General features: G+C 37.7%; 1 protein-coding gene across 6 annotated transcripts in view; it reads left to right on the top strand.

Moving 5' to 3' along the window:
- LOC117399699 (partitioning defective 3 homolog) overlaps nt 1-26,864 on the top strand; it is a 365,908-nt gene that overhangs the window by 223,409 nt on the left and 115,635 nt on the right. For all 6 annotated transcript variants that reach the window (XM_059023275.1, XM_059023276.1, XM_059023274.1 and 3 more), the window contains 2 exons: nt 10,003-10,186; nt 25,753-25,901. In XM_059023275.1, coding sequence (XP_058879258.1) covers nt 10,003-10,186; nt 25,753-25,901 — 333 coding nt within the window. The remainder of the gene's footprint in view (nt 1-10,002; nt 10,187-25,752; nt 25,902-26,864) is intronic.

The raw sequence follows: 26,864 nt of genomic DNA, 5'->3' as shown, positions 1-26,864 counted from the left end.
GTTGCTGCCATCCCACTGGTCTGGTTTGGTCTGAAATGCGCAGTGAGGCTAGCAGTCCTGTTTTCTCCATTTTAATATCTGGCAGCACTAACACTTCACAGTTAAAACTTTTCACTCAGACCTCTGACCTTCATGAAATCAGCAACTCATTGTCTGTGAAAACGCCTGGCTTGTGATTTGAACTGGGGGCCTGTGGGATAACGCTGACTTGCCAGGTGTGAATCTCATAAGTACCAATTTGCTACTATTGATCGGGGAGTTGATGTACTGCTTTTTAAAGTTATATGGTTAGTTGTGTGGATCAGATAATAACAGCGTGATCAATAGGGCAGGATGTCATGGATAGCTGTGGTGTTTTTTGTACTACTGTAACTGAAAAAGGTAATGGTCTTTCACCTCCTGGAATATGGTTCTAGCAAGGATCAAGAGATAAGTTTGACCCTCTTGATGAATTTCATTAAAGTGAGGTGGGTAGGTTTCAATTCCATCTCATAATATCTTAAGCTTATGTATCCAAGGCACCTTGTTGTCTGAAGTAGAATTAGCTACAGTTTTGCTGTAGGCAACCGAGAATGCATGTTTTCATTGTCAAAGTGCATTTTTGTTCTGGTATTCATGCCTGTTATTTTAAAGAGAGACAGTTTTTATGGTGGTTTGGCAGGTAGAAGAGCAGTCAATCAAAAGCCTTGGAGCTTCCATTTTGGCGTGCAGTCTGCAAACTCCATTAATCATTTAAGGTAGAGACGTAGGTCATTTCATGTTGACTAAAGAGCATAAAATTTTTAAAAGCTTAAGTTTAAGGTCAGTGATCAGGGGTGCAGAGGAGCAGAAAAGTCTTCAGTTTTAATGAACATGGCCCTAAAGATTAAGCACGCACATTTAAAACAGGAAACAAAATTAGAAGCACTTATTTTTGTTGTTTTAATTTTCATTGCGTGACTTCAGTCAATTTAATCTGAATTCTTCAGCTTAACAAATACCTGTTACTTGCACACACACGCACACAAAACAGTATATTTGGCAGGGAAGACGTAATGTTTTTGCTTTGCAGTTTGTCCGGCCCTGTGCCAGGAGGAAAGTGCTCTTATCATGGGAAACATTAACTAGATATTGCTTTGCTGAAACTGCTGTGAGCCAACATGTTTTGGTAGTTCTAACATGTGAACTGTTAATTAGTGAAAACATTCTCATATAGGATTGGATAAAGTCTCTAATGGGCATTTCAGACTGAACCCGCCTGTGTCAACCCGGGTTCCAAGTGTCATTCATGGTTGTCAGCTGAGCAATAACTATTTCAGTTGGTGCAATAGGATAATGAACATACCTAGGAGCACAAGGTCTGTAAAAAGTAGCTTTGCCACCTGTTCTAGTTTTCCCTGCAATGTCCCAGTAGTGAGGTAGGTGTCCAATTGAAATCCTGGGTTTTAATCTTATGCGATTTATGAAGAAGTGCTGCAAGGGCTGTCCATTAGCATCAACAGGTGAAGCCACATCCATTCAGGTAACTATAAACAATAACACAGTAAACTGAGATGAGTGATTCAGATATCCCCTGAAATATGCACAATATCAATTGATTACAAATAGTTACCTAATTGAATTTTATCATAATGAATTATGATAATTCTTTTGGCTGTTTATATATATATATAATATATATATATATATAATTATACATTATACAATATACATACAGTAGATATAATTTGTTTATTTAGCAGACGCCTTTATCCAAGGTGACTTACAGAGACTAGGGTGTGTGAACTATGCATCAGCTGTCACTTACAACTACGTCTCACCCGAAAGACGGAACACAAGAAGGTTAAGTGACTTGCGCAGGGTCACACAATGAGTCAGTGGCTGAAGTGGTATTTGAACTGGGGACCTCCTGGTTACAAGCCCGTTTCTTTAACCACTGGACCACACAGCCTCCTTAATGATTAATTGGCATTTTCAAAAAGTGACAGTTTATAAACTCGACCTTCAGTCTCGTAATTGATGACGTCACAGAACCCCTAGATGAACTAATTTTCCTGTAACTCACTGAAGCCCCTCTATTATTCTGTATATATCTCAGAGGTGTCAACCATACATGAACAACCAATGAAGCGCAACTACATCCTCTAACATCCCTTCTCCAAAGAAACAAACAAGAAAAAAATAGAGCTTGATCTTTAGCCTGCGATTGCAACATTTTGTAATTCATTACTTTCCTTTACTTAGGAGCTGCGTAGTAATGTCGTGGAAACCGCTTTGTTTGCCATAAAGAAAACAAAGACAGCTGTTTGGAGAACAGTGAACTCTTGATTGTGCACCAACTTGAAACTTGCATGCTCTATCAGTTCTTGATTTTATTTGTATGTATGTATTTATTTATTCATTCATATTGTATTATTTAAAAAGTGTTTTCCTGAGATAAAGCCATGTTCTTATAAAGGCTCACTGACATTTGGAAAGATGTAGATGACCCGGGAATATAAGTAAAATACCAATTAATCATTAAGGAGGCTGTGTGGTCCAGTGGTTAAAGAAAAGGGCTTGTAACCAGGAGGTCGCCGGTTCAAATCCCACCTCAGCCACTGACTCATTGTGTGACCCTGAGCAAGTCACTTAACCTTCTTGTGCTCCGTCTTTCGGGTGAGACGTTGTTATAAGTGACACTGCAGCTGATGCATAGTTCACACACCCTAGTCTCTGTAAGTTGCCTTGGATAAAGGCGTCTGCTAAATAAATAAATAATAATAATAATAATAACAATAATAATAAAAATAGTTTGGGACAAACAAAATAACAAGAGAAACATAACTGCATGTGCAAGGCTTATTTGTTCTGGTGATATCCATAATTTCAAAACGCTTCACAAAGGTGTTCTCTTGGGGGAAGGATCTGGCAACACTGAAATGCAATGAGTGGTGTTGCATGTAAATTTATATATAGCCCTTAGTTTTTTAGTTGACTGCACCCCCCCTCCGACTAATGTTTTTTGGTATCGTTTTGTTTGTTAATATGTTTAGATTCCATGTCTGCCTGTTGCCAAGCTGAATAATTGTCCGTTTTGATGCAAATAACCAATGTTGGTCAACCAATGTTGCATTAACTCTAGCGCTATTAAATATAAAGATACTACACAGTTGTATTGAAATATTTTTATTATTCCGTGACACTTTTTACTTTTTTTTTAAACTTATTTTCGTATTAATATACCAGGCTTTTATCAGCATCTAGTTTGTTTGTGCGCTGTGCCGATTGCTCCCTGGCAACAGAGGGGCGGGGAAGTGTGTGCAGAAAAAAAAAAAAAACTCCTGCTTTGCAGTGAGTGTCTCTTTCTGTCACAGCTGATGTGAGGCAGTGATATGGGATCTAACAAAAGATTCATACAGAACGTAGCATCGCCTGTACTACAAGAATATTCTTCTCATTAGTGAAATTCTACACCTATTGCAGGTGCTTTTTTAAAAAAATACATATGTATAAATTTACATATCTGTGAATAAAAATGTTTTTGGTGTGTTTATGCTATATATATTACCGGGACCAGAAAACTTATCAATTCATCTCAAGATTAGGGGCATTATAACTAAATGCCCTGGCTCCGACAGAATTCAAACAAATTTTAGGGACTGCTCTGAAGATTAGCATTTTCCGATCTCAGGGAATGACCCGGGACATATGGGGTCAGCACAACTTGAAGATAAGAAGGCCCAAGACCATGTATGGCTTTATAGGTGGTAATAATAATAATAATAATAATAATAATAATAATAATAATAATAATAATAATAATAGCATCAGTAATAAATGAATGAGGTGGATGCAGTAATTGTATCAATTAAATATAACAATTAAAATCAAGATTATTAATATTATTTGTTTATTTAGCAGACGCCTTTATCCAAGGTGACTTACAGAGACTAGGGTGTGTGAACTATGCATCAGCTGCATAGTCGCTTACAAATACTCTCACCCGAAAGACGGAGCACAAGGAGGTTAAGTGACTTGCTCAGGATCATACAATGAGTCAGTGAGTGAGCTGGGATTTGAACCGGGGACCCCCCTGGTTACAAGCCCACTGGACCACACAGCCTCCTGTAACTAAGATTAACAAAGATTACAAATTTTGATCGATCGCTTAATTGCGATTTCATTTTTTTTAATCGCTTGACAGCTGTAATCTATTATTGCTCCTTTGATGAGATTTTAACCTAACACAGGCAAGGATTTCCAAGCACTGACTCGTATATACTTATATTTACTATCAAACCTTGCCTCTTATTATTTTGACTGACCTCATATATTAAATATGTACAGCAGACTCAGCTAATAGTGGTAACAGTAGCCTTCCCTCGGGTCAATAATTTTCCAGTATAGCCCTCCTCTCCAGTCCATATTTTTCTATATATATAATCTCAAATAGACATTTCTAGTGTCTTCATCGGTATACTGTACTAGCTAAAATGTTTGTCTGCTTGACTTGGTTTCTTTTAAAGTTTTACCTTGTTCTAGTATTCGAATTGCATCACTTATCCACTGCAACATAAGCAACAGGTATCTCTTGGTTTGCTCCTATTATTAGCAACAACTTCTTTAAAGCTGTTTTACTTCCAAGTGTTTCACTTCTATTTACTAACAGACTGTTACGGTGTTTCATTGTTAAAGTCTCAGATTGAATTATCACAAGATGCCTACGTTTTCAGCATGAATGAATGTAATTTACTCCCTGTGCTAATTATCTGTTCGGCATATTTGCAGAATCAAGTGCACTGGATTTTCATCTAATTACTTTGACCTTTTTTAAGCTCTCATTCCTCTCCCCTCAATCTGAACACTTCACATTTGTAGCATAACAAAGCAGAAATGCTTTTGTAATCCTGTTTATTTGTGAATATAAAGCATTTGTATATCTGTTTTAAAATATGCATCTGCTTATATGGAAGAAGGCTTATCAAGATTCAGTTGCCCTTTAAAGATGGCACAAATTTACTTCTGAATGGAAGAAGCAAAAGCAGGTCTAGGTGTTTTGGCAGCAGTAATAGTTGGAAGCTAATGTTTCATTTTGTTGTTTTTAATTAGATCAGTCCTTTTTGGTGCTCCTTATCCTCAGGATCGGCAAAGTTACCAGTACCTGGTTGCCATGTTTATAAACGGTATTATGTTCAGCACAACTTGCTGTATCAGAATCTGGGGATGTCGTACTTACAGTTACAGTCACTGTGATCTACTTTACTTTGTCTTTTTTGTATGTATAGGTGTGATTGGCCTCCATGTGGGGTCATGTCAGTTTCTGAATGATAAAGACCTAATGTTTTGAGATACTGTTTTCCTACATGGGTGTATCCTGTGATTTATCTAGGTCAAGTGGGTGTCGTACGAGAAAAATAAACCCTATCGTGGGTTTTCAGGATTGGGGTCAATTCCAGTTTCCAATTCCCTTTTAATCAATTACAACTCATCATTGATCAGAAGTAAAATTAGCAGTATGCTGTTAAAATGAGCTGCTCACAGTGGCAACAAATCACTGTTAGTCAATTAAATTGGCGTCAAATGAAAGCAGTTGAACAATCACAACAATTATGTCTGTAAAATATAATTTCCAATTACAGTTTCTTCGAAGAAATATATATATATATATATATATATATATATATATATATATATATATATATATATATATATATATATATATATATATATATATATATTTTTTTTTTTTTTTTTTTTTGAGGCAGTGGTTTCATATGTTCAGGGTTTATATACTGTAAACCCTGCGTGCCTAATATGTTGGTGACCATAACATTAACCTCTGACCTAACTGGCTGCCACAGTGAGGTCATGTGAGCTTTTGATGTTACAGTTGCACAGAGACAGTACACTTTGGATTACTGCAGTAATGGTTGGTACACAGCTGTATCCTTTGTGTTTCCAATGTAGATGTTGTCTAGTGAACAGTAACGGTTTCAGTGCCACATTGTTATTGTTATTTATTTCTTCGCAGACGCCCTTATCCAGGGTGACTTACAATTGTTACAAGATTTCACATTATTTTTACATACAATTGCCCATTTATACAGTTGGGTTTTTACTGGAGCAATCTAGGTAAAGTACCTTGCTCAAGGGTACAGCAGCAGTGTCCCCCACCTGGGATTGAACCCACGACCCTCCGGTCAAGAGTCCAGAGCACTAACCACTGCTTCACACTGCTGCACCACATTCTTTTAACCTCCGACCATATTATTGATACAGACCTCTTGTTTTTAGGCTGTGTCTTTACAAGAGGTAAGCTGTGATTCTCTCAAAGTTCCATTACAGTTAGTGTCCAGTAAAATCTTATTTTTAACCTCTGGACATATCAATCATAAAGATCACTTTCACAGTATTTCTTCATGCTTACAATCCATTCGACATACCTCTTACATTACGCTAGCAGAATGCTTTGTTTTTGTTCACATTTTCAGTTTAGCAGAAGTTATTGACATTATCAGATTGTGTATCATCTGTATGTAAAAATGTAAGTGTCCCATGTATCAGGAGAACACATATCTTTCTGCATGCTGTGAATCAGTCATTTTAATGTACTTTACCATGATACTAACTCCTCCTTTGTTTACTTAATGACATCTACGGTAGGTCTTAAATATCATTTCATTAAACTATTCGCTGCCATTTCTTATTTTATACCATTCTGTACATACGCCGTGGTTGTCAACTTTTTCATCATACTGACAGCTCTTAACTTTTAACTTCCAGCTGTGACAGGATGCATGCTGCTGACCTACTTGTTAGAATTGTGTCGGAAATCATAACTGTTTTAAAATATTCCAGCTGTCTATGTGAAAGAAGTATCATCTCTATGTGTATCTGTTTACAGCACCAGGCTTTTATAAGTATGCAGAAGCTGATGAACTGTGGTGTATTGGGTCAGGGCGTAAGAATGTGGAAGGGGCAGCACACAGAGTTTATTAAAATGGATGAACCATTTCCTAGTGAGAAACTTGCACAAATGGAAGCCCCTGTAGAATCTACACATGTTAGTTGTTGCTGGATAGTTTTTTTTTACCAGGCAGGTCTAAGAGTAGCCTTTATACAAGGGGGCTAGGTGGCACAGTGGGCTTAATCATCAGACTGTCGTGCCTTTCCCCTAAGGGTGCCTGGGTATGAATCCTCCTCACAGACCATCATCAGTGACATTGTTCTCAACTAGCCTCCAGCTTACAGTGCTGTGAGGGGAAGCTGCTATGGAACCTGCCTGAACAGAGCATGACTGCAGCCAGGAGCATTGTCTGTCATCCTGGCCATTGTCTGTCCATCCATAACATCTCCACAAACTGCAACACCTCACGTTTAAATTGAAGTGTGCAGCGTCGGTATACATATACAGTAGTAATTGATACAGAGGAATATGCTTCAGGTGTTGGGTCAATATTGACACTTGGAGTTGATGTCAAGCTTTCAGGGTGCTAACTGACAGTGTCAGCTTCATTTTTGTGGGGCATTCACAGTCACAGCACGGTTAACAGATTTGCTCCTATTCTATGCCTCTTTGCTTGGCACCTTCATAGAGTATAAAATGGAAAACTAGAACCAGGCTTGATGAAATGTATTTTCTGCAGGGGATGTGTTCAAGGTCAATAAGCAGAGGTGTGAAGTGGAGTAAATGCACTTTTACTGTACCGCCGAACCTGAACACATCGTTTAGTTATAACACACATTGAACAAGCTTCATGATCTCTCTAAAATAGGGGAGAGCTTGCATACTTAATTCATGAACTTAAATTAAGTGATAATCTGTGTTTTAGTTTGTGTTCTAAGTCCAATTATACTGAATAGTGTCTGGTTAGTAAAACTATTAATAATTCTTTTGAAATATTCAGTAGACTTGAAAATAAAACCCTTTTGTAAGTAATTTATTTCACAGCTTGTAAGTGTTTGCATCTAAAATAAGACCCTAACCCTTTCTTCTTTGTATGTTTTAGTTTGTGTTAATTTTTATTTTATTTTTTTTTTCACTTTCTCAGCCAGCTGCTTTTTTCCCCCAAAGCTGTTTTCGTGCACAGAGTTGAATCAGATAGTTTGTAGTAAGTGTTAATCAAAGTAGCTTTAATTGACAGGAAAATTCAATTAGTTTTGTGTTTAGTTTTAACATCATGACAACGCTAATTGAACAACAGAAAGTAGCTGTTACAGAAAATCTACAAAAACATTTCCTTTGCATTGGACAGTGTATAATTCTGCAATGTTGGCCATATTCAGACGCATACTCAATGTTCCCAGTAAAACACTTATTGAGATCTTTTTGGATTTCATTTTAATATTATATATGTATGTACCATATTCCTGCGAATTTAAGACACCCTCAAATTTAAGACACAGACCAAATTTCCCACCCTCAACTTGAGAAAAAACTAAAACATCAAATAAATTTGCATTTACAAAGACACAACCTCAATTACGCATACCAAGGCAGTTTGCGGCCGTCTGCTATCACACAGAGCATTACAGTTATGTGCTGCTTCTCATTTCCAGGCGTGATTACTCACACCTGTTTTTCTTCCAATTTGTGAACTCTGGTATTGCTTGGCATGTCGAAAAACATGGGGGTCTGATCAGCATTTCCAATCTGTCCATGCTGGTACTGTTTGCTAGAACTGAGCCTAATAACGAAACACTGAAATTGTAAAAGCTTGTCTTCGAATTCCTCAGGAAGCTAATGATGCTTCTTTGAAAATGGCTGCCTGTATGTCATGGATGATTCAAGATTGGGCAGTAATGTTTTGGTTCGTCTTTTCTCTAGACATTCGGTCATTAGCCAAAGGCATCCGGTTATTTTTGAGATTTACAATATTTGCCAATATTCCGTTTTTTTGCCATTTATATTTATATATATATATATATATATATATATATATATATATATAGAGAGAGAGAGAGAGAGAGAGAGAGAGAGAGAGAGAGAGAGAGAGAGAGAGAACAAGAAAGAGAGAAGAGTAGTGTGCAAATTTATTAGAACACCCCATTGCTTCTGTTTTGATTTGTTGTGCATATGAAATCAAACCACTGTAACTGAACATCTTGGGACACAGTCAATATGCAAATGAGTGATTGTGTAACTTAATTGATGACTTTAATAGGCCAACCATGCAATTCATTTAAAACAGTAAGAGAAATGGAACATGTATCCACAAATGGTAAAATGCATTTTTTTAAGAAGTTGTTTAAGATGCCTAAATAAAGCACAAAGTGATCTAACCTTATCACATGAGTGCCTATTGTTTCTATATCACTTATTTATTGACTGGAAATTGAAAATAATTTGTGTAAGATTGCTACTAAACTGTTAGAATTACTACATTTATAATTAATTTATAGTAAACAATAAAGCATTCACCATCATGACCAAAGGAAATGGTGATCACTGAAGACTTTCACAAGGCCCCGTGGTTAATGGCAAAGATGTGTGTGTTAGCTTTAAGTCTGTCTTCTTATGCCTTTGTTTTATGATGTGTTTTTGCTGCCAATGAGAAGTATGAACATGGGGAAAGGTCTTGGTGGTGATCCAATTTTAAACCAATGTATTTTTACAATAAATAAGTAAAACAAACAAAAACATTAGATTAACAGTATGCTGTGCAAGCAAGTTGTCACACAGATATTTCTTATGTGTATGCTTTTGGAGCTTACTGTTGGGACTGTATTATTGCCAGTATTTAAACAGGTAGAACGTGTGTAGATGGTATGAAAGTACATTTTAAGCAGGTACATTCTTGTGGTGGTTCTTTTTTTAAAGGAGGTAGTCTAAGATTAATTAAATCTGTCAATCTAGGTTCTTAGTTGTTTATTCGAACACAACATGTTTAATTAAACAATTAAGGTCTGGGTTTGAATCTGCTTTACTGAGTAAATCCATCTAGCTTATTCTGGTACTTTTGTTACTGCATTTCTGGACCATAATCCGTCTCTTCATATTTAAATTTTTATTTTTATTTTTTATTTCTTTATCATGAACAGGTAACTACCATCTGTCTCCCACAGTGAACATGCCCCAGGATGACACTGTCATCATCGAGGATGATAAACCACCTGTTCTCCCCGCTCGCCTGTCCAACCAGTCATCGTCCAGCTCCCATGATGACATGGGATTTACAACAGACGCAGCTGGTTGCTGGGATAAAGAACTCCAGCAAAATCAATGGTGAGAGATTATTTCTCTATCTTTTTTTTTTTTTTTTTTTTTTTGGGAGTGTAATCTCTGGGGGTTTTGCTGTCATAATTTGCTGGGTTGTGCCTGCCCTGCACACCTTGAGATGTTGTGTTCATAACTGAAGCGCAGCGGTTCTCGGCCATTCACTAAGTTACCAGTTATGGCTGGTGTTTAGTTAAAATGTGTCTATTCACTGCCACACTGTTAAACCCCTATCCATCACAATGAACAAGACCACACAATTGGTGATTGTGTCTTCACATTTGGCATACAGTTCTATTGTATGTGTTTGTTTTTTTAAGAATTAGCTGATTGATCACCATATATCAAAACATCCACAAAATAAGTTAAAACAGTTCAATGTATTATTAGCTTCTTTGTAGCACACTACAGTGTCTGTGAAATCTATGTTCTCATCTAGACTTTTTGCTACAGGTTTTAAATGAGATGTTAATATTCCTGATCTTTTAATAATTAAATTTTACACCATGCCCAAGATAAGTGCATGGACAAATGTCAAAATTCTGTAATATGTCTCTTTATATTGAACCAGTTTAAAAACAAGAGACTGAACAATGATGCTTAAAAAACATTTATTTGTCACATTCCACTTATTGCTTAGTCGTCATGGTAATTTAATTACTATGTTTCTAAATTCAAAGCAGTTTAACATATTGACTTTATACAATTAAAATATCCTGTTCCCTGTTACAAATGTTAGTTTTACTCATTTGAGAAGGGTACAATGTGATACTAATTCGATTTAACAGGTAGGCTGCCAATTTGTAAGTCAAAATCTCTTAGATGTGTTTCACATTCATGGAGACAGCAGACAAATGTGTAAGAGAAAAAAATACCAGCTGTTTTCTGATTGGTTAGAAGCTGGGTCATATTGAGACCTACAGTTGGCTATCACAGCAGCCCCTAGTGAGGGTAATGTATATGATTTGGTTCTAGCTACTCATTTTCTAACTGTTGATATTCAAAAATATAAATCTGAAAAAATAACTAATGTATTGCTACTGTCTTTCCTCCTATTTATGAGTAATGATTTCAAATGTGATGCTTCCTGATCATTTTAATGCAAGAACTTTGTCACTGTGTATTAGGCTTCCATCACATGACACTGTATATACGGTACTGAGCAGGATTGTGGAGTATTGAGACGCCTGAGGCCATTTTAAATTATTCCTGTTCCACCAAGTCAACACAGACACACTGAGCCACACAGTAACATGCATGCTAAAATAAATGGAATTAGGTCAACAGTTCAAGAACCTCATTGTTCTTGTAAGCTGTGAGTAAGAGAAAGATAATGTCTAGACCACAGTTAATTTAAGGATGTAGTCCAAATTTATGAAAAGGTTCAAATATTCAATTTGTTATATTAAACAAGACAACAATATTCTCGTGCTGCTGTTTGTTTTCCAGTCTTTGGTGAAGACCAGATTTTTGTGCATCACTTAAATGTTAGGGTTTATTAGGCCCAACCCTGAGGCTCACGTTCCGAGCTGCACTTTGGGATGTATCCAAAACCAGGTGGACATTGTTATTTGTAACACAGGAAGTGATGATGAAAGAAAGCGGAGTGTTAATCATTGTAGCAGGATATGGGTTCTTCATCAGAGTCCAAGCGATATTCTGCAGATATTCTGCTAGCCTTTGGACCCCCTCTTATTGGTCTTTATACAACCATTTAAACCCAAAGCTATTGGGCAGTTTGTAGTTGTGTTTTCACTGTAAGTCTAACTATCTTAAATCTTATTAAGGGAGCTCATAAGTGCTTAATGACATTAGCACTAGGGAACAAATGTAAATTAGAACATAAGAACATAAGAAAGTTTACAAACGAGAGGAAGCCATTCAGCCCATCTTGCTCGTTTGGTTGTTAGTAGCTTATTGATCCCAGAATCTCATCAAGCAGCTTCTTGAAGGATCCCAGGGCGTCAGCTTCAACAACATTACTGGGGAGTTGGTTCCAGACCCTCACAATTCTCTGTGTAAAAAAGTGCCTCCTATTTTCTGTTCTGAATGCCCCTTTATGTGACCCCTGGTCCTTGTTTCTTTTTTCAGGTCAAAAAAGTCCCCTGGGTCAACATTGTCTATACCTTTTAGGATTTTGAATGCTTGAATCAGATCACCGCGTAGTCTTCTTTGTTCAAGACTGAACAGATTCAATTCTTTGAGCCTGTCTGCATACGACATGCCTTTGAAACCCAGGATAATTCTGGTCGCTCTTCTTTGCACTCTTTCTAGAGCAGCAATATCCTTTTTGTAACGAGGTGACCAGAACTGAACACAATATTGTAGATGAGGTCTTACTAATGCATTTGTAAAGTTTTAACATTACTTCCCTTGATTTAAATTCAACACTTTTCACAATATATCCAAGCATCTTTGCCTTTTTTTAATAGCTTCCCCACATTGACTGGTCTAGATCAGCGGCTCTCAAACTTTTTGGGCCGCACCCCCGTACATATACTGGTAAAAAGAAAATCCAGCATGCCTGCGGCTCCTCTGTATGTCACTGCTGTTCATCATAAGAAGAACTTAACACTGCAAATTACAGTTTACCGAATGTGACCAATGCTTACTACATAGTAAGCTGATAAACAACATACATTACCAGACGGCAGCGGACTTCATCCAAAAATATTCCATCTTAAAAGGCACCAGGCAGATGCAAAGCGCCATCTACAAACTCTGACATGCCTGGAGGTGTCAGCATAAAGATTTGTTTTAAGTTAGTACATTCCGCATAATGGGGCTTTTTGGCTGGTATTAAATTTGGCGGATTTATACTTTGGGGGATTTTTTTCACAGCATGTTCACAAAAAAGTCACAGTTTTGCATTTATACTTCTAATTCCAAAAACATTTAAATAAATGTTTATTTAATTAAATATGTCTGCTAAAATAGTATCTAATTTACAGTAACTCATTATAGCATCTATAATGTAACTGCAGCAACTTGGAGAAAAACAAAGAAGGGCTGCTAATCATTTACAGTATTTATCGTTCTTATATGGCCCTTTAATTTTAAGAACCAATAAGCTTTTATGATAAGCATTTGCTGTCTCTGTTTTAAAACTATGGTTCACAACATAACACAGTGGAACGATCACAGTACTACCATGTAGTAATTGTAGGGCAGTATTGCCACGTGTGAAATCTTTAACAATAAAGCAGAAACGAAAATGCTTTTATTTGCTTCAAAATCATTTCAAACTGGTTAATGGACTAGTAAACACTGGCAAAATCAGCTCAGTTTTATACGGTGCAAAACATTTCAACGTTTTGTTTTGTTTCTGGACTTTGTGATATCTGCACCATGCCTGCATTAATAGTCGTATCTGCAACGTATCGACAATAAACATCAACCATTTTGTTACAGACTTTCAACAAGTCTGACAAACAATTTTGGCTATTAATTAAACCCTTCAAAAAAAAAAACACAAAAATGCTTAACATAAAAATAGAACAGTCCTACTAGCAGGCAGTTTACACTGCCTCTGGGCTTCTGATCGCATCATCAATTCCACATTTTTTTAAATCCATTGATGGAAATGTCCGGTCTACTTTTAATGTTTGCAAGCGAATTGACTTCATCACTGCCATTATTTCTCTTGTCCAGCGCTTCATTAATCTATTCTGTATACCAGTCTGACAGAGGGCGGGATAGGTACGAGTACTGTACGGCATGCAACCCTCTGATTGGTGGAAGTATTTAAAAAAAAGAAAAAAAAAAAAAAAAAAACCCCTGAAATTTCTTGCGCCCCCTCAAGACATTTCTGAGTAAACATAAACTCCTAGGTCTTTTTCAGAGATTCCTTCTTCAATTTCATTATCTCCCATATGATATGTATAGGCTTTTTGCCTATTAATATCAAACTCTGTATTTCTCTGTATTATCTGTATTTCAGCCATATATATATGCAATGCCTGATTCAGTTGCCTTGTCATTGGTGTTCCAAATTATACTTAGACCATTGCTGGGAGGTTTGCATGTGGCAGTCTTTAACATATAATTGTTTTTACCTCTAGGAGCACAGCATCACCAGTATACATGTAGGTAGCAATGCATGACATCCAGCCAATGCTTTCTTGTGTCTGCAAGGTAAGACACCAAGTATCCATAAACATGTTTTTATCACGTTCAAAATAGGTCTGAACCCCTGTAGAAAGCAAGTGTGTTGCATGAGAAACATTCAACACTACATGACCCCCCAGTTAAGAGAACTGATGTCAACCCTGAAGATGTCAGCCTGTTGTTATTGCCAGCGCATTTTAAAGAGCTTGGATCCCAAAAGGTTGCTTTTGCAGGGTGGTCTTCACTTGCAAAATGTATTTCCATTTATTAATTCCATAGTCCCAGGTTGCTGTGATGAACCGGATCCCTGCCAAGTCCACAGCCTGCAACATCTGTCCATGACATCCGCAAACTATCTTTAATGATTGTTCAGCATTCTGACTCATGTTCCCAATAAAAATCCAGTCATCCCTTATTCGACAATTATTCTATCTCTGGATTCTTGAGACAGCAAAAACATATCATGCTAGTCAGAGCTACATATGCTATATGTATAATACTTTAGTATTACATATTGCCTATTTTAAATGGATTAACCCTTTGCGGTCCATTGTCGGACTGGGTCCGACATTGCAATTATTCCTCTCAGGTCCTTTGTCGGACTTGGTCCAACATCATTATAGCAACGCAAAAAACGTGTTTCTAGTCGTTTTTTCTCCGGAAAAAGCCGAGAAAACCATTAAATTGCCGAGTGGTAGCGACAAGAGCCGAGACAAGTAGAAAAAAAAAAAGGCGTATCTCATGAATAGTCATACATATGGCCCTGTTATCAGATAACGGGGCGGTCATAGTAAACAAGGTGGCTGAGTGCGTCAGCACACAGGGACTATCATGGACATTTGCAGAGCTTTTTTCAGATGTTATAGTAATAAAATAATGACTTTGATCGCAATATTGAGTAGTTTGGTGATAAAACGAGTGATCCGGAGATGATTGATCGGTATGTACGACTATTATTTTTATTATTATTTATTTCTTACATAGGTGAAAGCGATAGCGAACGAAAGGGTGGGGCGGGGCTGGAGATGCCTAGTGAGTGCTTTGTTGATATGCAGGGCCATTTAAACCCGTTTGACTGGGGAAAAAAATACATTTTAAACAGCGCGTCTAAAATTAACTGCGCGTGTGAAAATAAATTGGACCTGACGCGCACTTAATAAATGGACTGTAAAGGGTTAACTTCCCTCAAATATATTAGCACAGTTGTTAAATAAAAAAATAAAATATCTTATACTCTGTATACAGTATTGTGCAAAAGTTTTAGGCAGGTGTGAAAAAATGCTGTAAAGTAAGAATGCTTTCAAAAATAGACATGTTAATAGATTATATTAATCAATTAACTAAATGCAAAGTGAGTGAACAGAAGAAAAATCTAAATCAAATCCATATTTGGTGTGACCACCCTTTGCCTTCAAAACAGCATCAATTCTTCTAGGTACACTTACACAAAGTCAGGGATTTTGTAGGCATATAGTCAGGTGTATGATTAAACAATTATACCAAACAGGTGCTAATGATCATCAATTCAATATGTAGGTTGAAACACAATCATTAACTGAAACAGAAACAGCTGTGTAGGAGGAATAAAACTGTGTGAGGAACAGCCAAACTCAGCTAACAAGGTGAGGTTGCTGAAGACAGTTTACTGTCAAAAGTCATACACCATGGCAAGACTGAGCACAGCAACAAGACACAAGGTAGTTATACTGCATCAGCAAGGTCACTCCCAGGCAGAAATTTCAAGGCAGACAGGGGTTTCCAGATGTGCTGTCCAAGCTCTTTTGAAGAAGCACAAAGAAACGGGCAACGTTGAGGACCGTAGACGCAGTGGTCGGCCAAGGAAACTTACTGCAGCAGATGAAAGACACATCATGCTTACTTCCCTTCGCAATCGGAAGATGTCCAGCAGTGCCATCAGCTCAGAATTGTCAGAAAACAGTGGGACCCTGGTACACCCATCTACTGTCCGGAGAAGTCTGGTCAGAAGTGGCCTTCATGGAAGCCAAAAAGCCATACGTCCGACGTGGAAACAAGGCCAAGCGACTCAACTATGCACGAAAACACAGGAACTGGGGTGCAGAAAAATGGCAGCAGGTGCTCTGGACTGATGAGTCAAAATTTGAAATATTTGGCTGTAGCAGAAGGCAGTTTGTTCGCCAAAGGGCTGGAGAGCGGTACACGAATGAGTGTCTGCAGGCAACAGTGAAGCATGGTGGAGGTTCCTTGCAAGTTTGGGGCTGCATTTCTGCAAATGGAGTTGGGTATTTGGTCAGAATTAATGGTCTCCTCAATGCTGAGAAGTACAGGCAGATACTTATCCATCATGCAATACCATCAGGGAGGCATCTGATTGGCCCCGAATTTATTCTGCAGCATGCCAACGACCCCAAACATACAGCGAAAGTCATTAAGAACTATCTTCAGCTTAAAGAAGAACAAGGAGTCCTGGAAGTGATGGTATGGCCCCCACAGAGCCCTGATCTCAACATCATCGAGTCTGTCTGGGATTACATGAAGAGAGAGAAGCAACTGAGGCTGCCTAAATCCACAGAAGAACTGTGGTTAGTTCTCCAAGATGTTTGGGCCAACCTACCTGCCGAGTTCCTTCAAAAACTGTGTGCAAGTGTACCTAGAAGAATTGATGCTGTTTTGAAGGCAAAGGGTGGTCACACCAAATATTGATTTGATGTAGATTTTTCTTCTGTTCATTCACTTTGCATTTTGTTAATTGATAAATATAAACTATTAACATGTCTATTTTTGAAAGCATTCTTACTTTACAGCATTTTTTCACACCTGCCTAAAACTTTTGCACAGTACTGCATAAATATTTAGTCTGTTGCATTGCCTTTGTGTCTGTTCTCTTTCTTTCCGCATTTTGAGAGAAAACCAGTATATATTTGGTGTTTTTGAATTTTTTTTTATATGTGATTATTAATGTGTAGGTTTTCTGAAGTCCACATTTACTTTAGATATCATGATATCCAACATTATGTAGCATACAGGTCTCATAGAGCCATATGTCACCATGGATTTGTGAGCTGAACATTGATCTTGTTTGGTTCTTGCTGACTGAAAACACCATGTCAGGGAGTTAGTAACTATCAATTATACCACAGAGTCCAGGGTGAGTTGAGTTTTTCAGCTCCTAGACAGTAGTCACTTCTGCTGAAGAAATGAACACTGCAATAAATTGGAGCTGCATCCCTGACTGCTGTACCTCTTCCAGCAGCGCTCAGTGCTAACTTATGCCTGAAAGGCATGTCTTGAATTGGAATCTGCCAAACATTGTTATTTATTACTGATACTTGAGAGAGAGAAACTGGATGGATTTAGTCATTGGCGGGATCGCTACTGATTTACTCTACTGTACAGGTGTTCATGCCTCAGCCTCATTATGCACTAGTTTTTGTATTGCATAAATTCATCATAGAGAACGCACATAGTGTCATAAATCTGTAGCTTTGTCAAACAAACGTTTATTTACTGTAGTTTTTGCCAATTGATGTTCCCAACAGATTGTAATGACAGTGCATATGTCTGACAGTTAGAGTTAAAGAGTAGGGTATCACTTGAAAGGAACTGTTGGACCATGCAGTTGGATTAGAGTTCATTCACACTGTTGTAACAAGAAGGAAGGAAGGGTTCGAAAGCACATCGTTTGACACACACACACACATACACACACACACACACACACACACACACACACACACACACAAATCATTTACATAATGCATTATTGAGCCGGTCATTCAAACCAGTCACTATTGAAAACAAGTTTTTTTGTATTTATTTAGCTGAGCTATATCACCGGAAGTGATTTGATACCTGGAAACTGCAGCAAAATCCACTCATTTGGTAGGTCCTTAATAAAACAAAAAGGTGGGGCAGTGATCATTTTTGCTAGTACTAGTAAGAGGTAATGAACTTTAAGCATACATACATATAGAATTCATACTGTACAGTATGTACTACTCTACAGTATACGAAGACAGTCCAGTAGAGTATTAGAAAATGCAGAAACAAGTCTGCCTTCAGGTATGTTTTTGTTTGGCAAACCAAATAAGAGTTTAGTCCCTGAGCCAAGGACTCATCATAAAAATCACAAGTGTGAGTCGAGCTGTCCACCTGCCTGTCAATCAAGCAAGTCCCAACATGACGAGAAAAATAAAATAGTTTGCTGCTCACGTCTAAAGCTGCTGTCACTGGCGGGAGCATAATCCCAGAGAAATTCGGCACACTGCCAAGTGGCAAGAAGATAGACTCGATGACACACGTACAGTACCTTTTCATTGTGCCACTTTTGAAAACCGGGCTGTCCTGGTAAAATCATTTTCTATTTTATTTTATATCTGAACTTCTACAGCTTCCTCTGTATTTGTCCCTCATCTCTCAGAAGCATTACATACACAGACTAAAAGAGGACTATTTAAATGTATATTCACTGCTGGACTCGAGATGCATTTTCATCCTTTGTGGCTGCCGTGAAGACTGATTCCCCCGTTTGTGTAAGCAGCACAGGGAAAGCTGCTTGCACGTAGTCTTTGTGCCAGAAGACTGTTAGGTTCATTCTCCATTAAAGTGCAATTTCTGTATCTGGAAAAGGAGACACAAAAACCTAAAGAATATCAGTCTGGGTACTCACTGGGACAAAGACATGTAATTGTTCAAAACTGTGGCAACTCCTGTTGTGGTTTTGATAACTACATCTAGTGACCAGACAGCATCGTGTTCTTTTCACTGTTTTTTATGTGAGTATAAGTCTTCAGGGAAGTGAGGGAGCAATTATCAGACAACTGCATCATCATTCTTTAACCCTGTCCGTCATGGAAAATAATTCTTTCCACTGCTATACAGGGTGTCTTTTATTATAGAAATGTATCATGTTGTAGGGATGCTGTCCCCCAGTTCGTGACTTGAATGTGGGTCATTAAATAGCTACATTGTTCTGTATTTACATTAAGCCAGGCCCCATCTCATTTTTAGGGTACTCAAAGAAATTGGGATCATTTTGTGCTGATTTGCACTCTTCATGGTGTTAAAGATAACCTCCTTGCACCATTTTGCACCAATCCTCACCAAACTATTATCATACACTCCTAGCCTCCTCTAGATGTTTGTGTTTTAATCTGATAAACTTTCTAGATTGCATTCAGATATTTGTAACCTATCTGGTACGGTGCAATTAGCACTTGTTGATGTAGTGCTATGGGATTTGTAATTATTATGAAGTACACTAGACAGTTTAAGAAACCCACAGTGTGTCCTAACTATGGACTGGTTGATTGAGTGAGTTCTTGCTCAACAACTGCACTATTTTGTCATCCAGTTGTGCTGTAACTTGATTATAGGTATTTGGTTATAGGCCTGAGTAAGATGAAGGTGTCCTAATGTAGGCTTATGATGGACACCTGATTGGCTGAGTTATTGAAAACTGTTTGTTGGGAACCACTTGTCTGGTTTTGTGGAACTATGGAATTCTACACTCCATGGATGTGAAGCCTGGAGAGCTATTGTTTCAAGATTCTGAGATGTGGTGTGTATGTAACGGGCAGTCTTGTGTGATACACTGCCATTATGGATTCTGTCCTGTCCCCCTGTCGGCGAGAACCACAAAGCAGAGCAGCGCAGATCTTTTGCATTGAGGTTAAGGCTTGGTTGCTGTGCGTGTGGTCTGTGGTTCACGCCCAGCCTCCGCCCTGTTACGTGTACAAAGAATATGTACCAGTATAGTCCTGGCATATCTTGTTTCTTTCTGTCTGGATCCCAAAGTGTGTCATCAGTATACATTAGTGTACAGCATTTTGAAGGCTTTACCCAGGCTTTCATGATCATAAGCTGCCTGCAATTGCATCAGTATGCAGAGGCTGAAGTGAAAGGAATTTGGACTCTAGTCCATTATTGAGCCAGACCTTCACTTTTTTAGTGCAAATTGAAAAGAATGATAATTGGGTTTTAGTGGTTTATAGCCTGGGGTCTTTGGTCCACATTATGTCTGTAATAATAAATATCTGCAGAAACAGTTTGATACATTTAATTTCCTCCCAAATAGAGAAACGACAAGGACATGTAAAATCAAGTTTAAAAGAATGAAAACAAGCTTATCTAAAATTCACAGGCATCTGTTCTGGTTCACAGACGCAGCCTAAAGCATCCTCTACCTCTGATTATAACCAAACAGGGCCAAAAGTCAGCATTAAGGAGTGGAATTTTAATATTGTCAAGGTTGGAATGTGGTTATGTTTTTAAAACCAAAAAGAATCCACTCTTGCCAGCAGCAAAAATAGCCGTCTGTTTGGTCATTTTCATTTGACAGATACAGGTAATTTGTTATCAAGTTGCTTTTCTTAAAGCTTCTCCTTTCAAAGTGAGGATCATGAGTTGAGATAGCAATAATCCAATATGTTGCATTTTAAATGTTAGCTTTTTTGGGGGTAAGCTTGCCACAGATAGTCCACACACTGTGGCCTTGTTTCACTTTTTTTATACTGGATAACCACTTGTAAAAAACAAAACAACAACAACAAAAAATGTATTTTATTAAAAGCACCCTTCACACTTAACATTAATTCAAATTTGATCTCTGGGTAACTTTCTGAGAAATAATCATGCCGACATGGGTGCCCCTTTACTTCTCTCCCAGTTTTAATACTTGCACCCTGATGTGTGGCTGCTCTGCATTGATTCTCAGCTGTAATGAAATGAGTAACGTTCAGTTTTGTTTTTAGCATGCGCATCATTACACTTCTAAACGTCTGACCCCTAAGAATAGTTTCATTAAGCAGGTGCAGCATGCTTTCCATACTAAGTGGTTGAAGACAAGTGGCATTTATGACAAGTGGCTCTTTCATCCCATCACTGGTATATTTCATCAAGGTGCACGTGTCCAAAACAAAATGGGCATTGATTTGAACAGCTGTACACTATTAAGATGCTTTTGATCCCCAGTACAAACATATGTGCAAAATGATCAGGGCTCAGTACATGCTTTTGAATCTTTTACTGCCACTTTTAATCTCGTCGTTTCATCAAGAGAATCTCATCTTTCACGCCAGTTGTATATTTGTACTTTTCTTTCCACCTGCTTTGTAAAGCATGCATAGCAGGGGTTATTTTTGTGCGAAGGACATGAACTGTAACCTTTTCCCAAGGTTCTGTTGAGGGTTGGCTTAGGGTTGTTCCTTCATGTATTCAGTCATAGCAAACCAATTTAAGTGAATACACATGTACATGCTGTCTTACAGCAGAGTGGAGTGTTTACACTGCATAAGAAATCATCACTGTCCTGTCTTTAGAGTTTCAGTGCTCCCAGACTCACATGTACAGTGACCTTCAGTACATGTTGTGTGTTAATAAAATAAATTGAAAAAATGCATCCCAATATACCTGTAAACCATTTAGAAAAGATAGTCAGCGATTTGTATGTTTTGCATATAAACACAATGCATTTAAAACACTGAGATAGCTTCAGCACACCTGTGATGGCAACACTCCCATGCGGGAATATGCGATTACAGTAAATGGTCATGCATGATTTATCATGTTTGGCAGCAGGTGGGAGACATGGTATTGAAAGTTGAAACAGAACATACAACTGGAACAAGGTAGTGAGTGAGAAATGTTTCTTTCTTTTTTTTTTAATTATATAAATGGTCTAATACAAATGTATGTACTTTAATACAGATGTAGCACAGGTCCAGGGCCTGCAGTCCAGGTATTAGTTGTCAGTGATCCACAGGTGGAACAACCCAGCAACAGAATGCATCTAGGTTATCCACGAGATTAACAAGTGAATTTCAGGAATAGATTAAAAATAGATATTGTTTTCAAGCATAAATAGATTGAACAACTACCCCATATTCAATTTCAAATGTTTTAAAAAATGACACACTCAGGTGAGATACCTTGGGGTTTGTTTTTTTTTATATGGGAACATTAGTCCATGTTATACTAACTGATTAAAATAAATAAGACTGGATCTTTATTTAATATTAAATGTATGTGTAATCTGAAAAAGAAACTTAAAAGAAAAAAGAGTCCAAAATAGTAGAAAACCCCTGACTGATTGTTCCCATGTTTGTTCGACTCAGGAACCCTGACACTATTGTGGTGGTGCCGAGTGTTTTCTCTCGGCAGGAGCAGGATTCAAACTGACTGCCTTCTAATACATTGGGTCAACATACCAGCTACCCTACTGTTTTCTTGTTTCCCTTTTTCAAAATCACCTCGCTTTAACGCTGGAAAGCGTATTTTAAAATAAGAATACTAAAAAAGCCTACTTTACTTAAATTATTAACTTTTTTTTTTTTTAGAAATGTAAATTAGATGTAGCACTGAGGGGGTTTCAGACTGCAGAACTAAAACGGCATCATTTAGTGCTAATTTAATTACCATAGATCAGTCCAATTGTCTCTAATCTCACTCTTACCTTTTGACTGACCGTTCATTTTAGTGTTCTTGCTGGCTATCTGTACCAGCCTAAATCTGACAAATTAAGCAAGTCAGTTTACTTAAAAAGAAACATAAAGTTGAATTGGACTGAATTATGGAGACATTTACTTTACAAAAGGTTGCTGTCTGTGCCGTAAATAACAATTAAAAAAGAAGGAAAAAACACCACATAATTTGCTGACCCTGGCCTATGGTTGGCTAAAGAAATCCTGTTCTGTCCCCAGAGGCATTGCTGCCCAGTTAGGGAACATGAAAGTCTTTTTACTGTCCTTTGATCAATCTGTGACAGCTTTCAGGATACAAGCAGCACTTGTTTCTGCAAAAGGTCAGCTCTAAATAAACACCACCATAGTTTGTATTAAAGCAGAAGGTTCTGCAGTTGACGTTGTGAATAATAGCACACAGGTTCAGCGCAGCTTTACTTAGATACGGTTCAGATGCAGTTAATTTTACAGAGACATGTTTTATATATATATATATATATATATATATATATATATATATATATATATATATATATATATATATATATATGTATGTATATGAATGAGTCTATATTGAGACACACTGTGGGGTGCATTTGTACTACATTGTACTGGCAGTGTATTCAGGGTTTGAGTTAAAGGCCCAGCTACAGTACTAAACTATCACGGTCTGCATTGGGCAAAGCTGAAAATAAGCCCTCCTACATCAACTCAATTCAGTGCAAATATTTTGTGACTTAGTTTTAAAATGTGCATTAGCTGGAAGAAAAGGGTTGGTATTGTTGTTTTTTAAATTAATATATGACCAAGATTCTCCTCTGACTGCTGTGCAGTGCTAAGCCAAAACACTGAACTTGCTAAAGTTATAAAGATAAAATGCATACTTTCTATTCTGCAGCAGAGCGGTTCTCAGGGAAGCATAGCTGGTTACTGGTGCAATGTAAGGGAAAGAGAGATGATTAGGTCCTTTTCCCTCAACAGTGACCCCTGCTGGTAGAGGTGTTGTAGCAGCAGCAGCATGCTCCCCGAGCACTGCTCATCCACAAGCAGCCCTGTAGTAGACTTCCCCGGGGGCTGCCTGTCCCCTTACCAGTGAGAGTGAACCATAACCGTAAACCCACAGTGTGTCCTGTCAGTGCAGACGCCAACCTGGCTTAGAGAACTAGGACTTACAGCAGCCTACTGAGCTCAAGCCCAACATGTCAGCACCCCAGTGTTTAGCCAACAGGATGATTCTGCTTCATTGGCTTTGAGTAAAGAGCACTCAGGCAGCAGGCTCTTTTCATTAAAAGAGATGGAAAGGCAGCTGCTCGGCATTGTAAAAAAAGAAAAGGGGTGCTTTTTAAGCAGCTGGGCTGTTGGTGTGAGTCTACATACCAGATTCCCCAGTTTGTGAAACTGGACATACAGTAAGCAGCCACTTACTGAAAATAAATGATTTTGCACAGCAATTTGGCTAGCCATAATAGAGTGTATTCAAAGAGAGTGAGAATTAGAGAATAGGCAACGGACTAGGGCTTTTACGTAGATTTGTGATAGATTTTAACATACTTCTTTTACATAAAGAAACCTTTTCTGGACACACCTGGTGTATATATGAACATGAAACACAGCATCAGAAAAGAGCACAGTGGCAAAGAGCATTTTATGTATTTGTATACATTGTATTTATTCTTTTACTTTGAGAAAAGCATTGGTGGACTTTGAAGTGTTTTGGTCAACAATAATTATTATTATAATTATTATTATATATATATTTTTTTAAAACTTAAAAACAAAAAATGTTCTCTGATGTTAAAAAAAAAAAAAAGTGGTTTAATTAAACTACAAGCTGCAAATGCTTCTCTATAAAGTGTTTGTATCTGTCTCGATCACCTTTTCTATATCTATCTATCTAGCCTGTCAGTTTATATCTCTCCCAGCATATCTCTGTTGGAATGGAAATTGTTTTCACCTAATTGAATCACACTTGTGTGTTTGCAAATTACCTGTGGAGCCTGCTTTCTTGGTCAGCTTCACACAGCTCTGTTTCAGTTGTTCAATTAAGAAACTGCTGGAGATGGGTAGAGTGACGGACAGACAATTAGGATTCTAAACCAAGTGCCATGCATGCATTTGGCCAACTGAGATTTTGTGTTTGTGACCCTTACCCATGCTACATTTGTTAGGAATTGTACAGTGTAAATATACTGTATATAGGTTTGGAAATTATTGCTAATTATCTATACACAGGCTTTGACCGGCTCAGATTATGCATTACGTTGTCACAGCTGCCCTGGTTAAAACATAGATCCTGCTTGTTCGAAGGGCTGAAGGGCTCCTCTTGAGTTTGTTTTTTGGAGATGAAAAGCTAAGGCAGATGGTTAGTCACACTTGATATTAAGAAGGCAATAATTGACATTTATTCAAAATGATGATTAAACTATGCCATGTATATATATATATATATATATATATATATATATATATATATATATATATATATATATATAAATTGAATCCATATTGGAATCTTTAAACTGTCTTTGTTTTCAGTCCACTAGAAAGCAATGCAGTTTTAAAGTTAATATTTCAGGTTTGGTTCTAGGAGGACAGCCTGGTCTGTTTTACCAGTTTACTTGTTTCATTTACAGAATAATCACATTCGGTGCCCGTGACGTCCCTGTGAATAAAACAGAGCATTAAAACACTATTTTTGTTTTGATCCTTCTAACCTACAGTTTGTTAAGGTGCAATGGGTTGCGCAAAGTACTAAAAAATGGTCTTGGGAATGAAGGGCCAAACAATGCTTGTACAATACACAAGGGCTTAATGTGATGCAAATACATTGGAGCAGGGGACTTTGTAGTGCTTGTGTACAGGTTTCTGAGCCTGGTCTGTTTCGGCCTATACAGTCCGGGTTTGAACCCTGTTCTGAACCTCTCTGTCTGCCTGTGGTCACCTGTGTTTACAGCCTCCTAGCTGTAGCGGGGTTCTGCCTCACCTTCAGTATTGCTTATTTGAAATGTTCTGCTTGGTTTCTCCTTTCAGCACTCTGAGCCCCGACTCTGACCCGGCGAACAGCTTCCTGAGAGAGGGATTCGGACGTCAGAGCATGTCAGAGAAGCGCACCAAGCAGTATGCAGACGCCAGCCAGCTGGAGTTCATTAAAACACGCAAATCAAAAAGCATGGATTTAGGTATTTGAAGAGAAAAAAAGTGCTCTCTCTCTCTCTCTCTCTCTCTCTCTCTCTCTCTCTCTCTCTCTCTCTCTCTCCTTTTTTTATCTTTTATATATTTTTTGTTTCTTGAAAATCCAGTAGACCGTTTAAATGACTAACGATACGTTCATTTTCTTCATGTCTGAAATAAAATGTGATGGTTATTATTTACCATTGCCAAATACCACAGATTCCAGGGGTAGATAAGAGTTTGGATTTTTCCATTCATTTAAAGTAGTATTTTAAATCCTTCAGATTTAAGTCTCAGGAGGACTCTGTTTTATGTAGGGAATAAAAAAACCAGACTTGATAAGAGGGCAAGATAAATATTTATTATAGCAGCAATATAAATCAATTTCTCCTAGATGGAAGGGCTAAACGCTAGGATGAATTACTCTTAAAGGGGGATTTTACATTTCCGAGAGGTGGGGGACAACAACAATATATTCCCAGCCTGAAAACCCAAGGGTTTTTTTTTTGTTTTTTTGTTGTTGTACCTATATTGTTTACTTCTGTGAAAACCATTTGTTCTTCCACAGCGAAATAAGATAACCAGTAACTCAGGCAGTGAATGTATCATTGTAGAATGAAACATTTTATTAAAATCAATGTGACATTAAAAGCTTGAATAAAAAATATATTTAGTGTTGAGATCTGGGATTTAGCCTCTACACTCCTACATACTCCATTCACCCTTCAGAGTGTTATCTACCGAGCCTACCAAAATGCCCCAGTAAATAAACCCCCATGTGAAAGTATAGCTCAGTATCAGTTACACAGTATGGTTTGCTAATAAGCAGTGCTTGTTAATAAGACTGTAAGCTCTAAATCATTTTAACCCTGTACAGTATGAATCTTTTGACATATCAGTACAGTATTAAATCATGTGAATATTCTTATACATGTGAATAAAAAGGGGGGTTTAAAGTAGATGAGTTTAGT

This window comes from Acipenser ruthenus, chromosome 4, assembly GCF_902713425.1.
Source record: "Acipenser ruthenus chromosome 4, fAciRut3.2 maternal haplotype, whole genome shotgun sequence".
NCBI lineage: Eukaryota > Metazoa > Chordata > Actinopteri > Acipenseriformes > Acipenseridae > Acipenser > Acipenser ruthenus.
The sequence above is the reverse complement of the archived record's forward strand: the minus strand, read 5'-3'. Positions and strand labels throughout refer to the sequence as shown.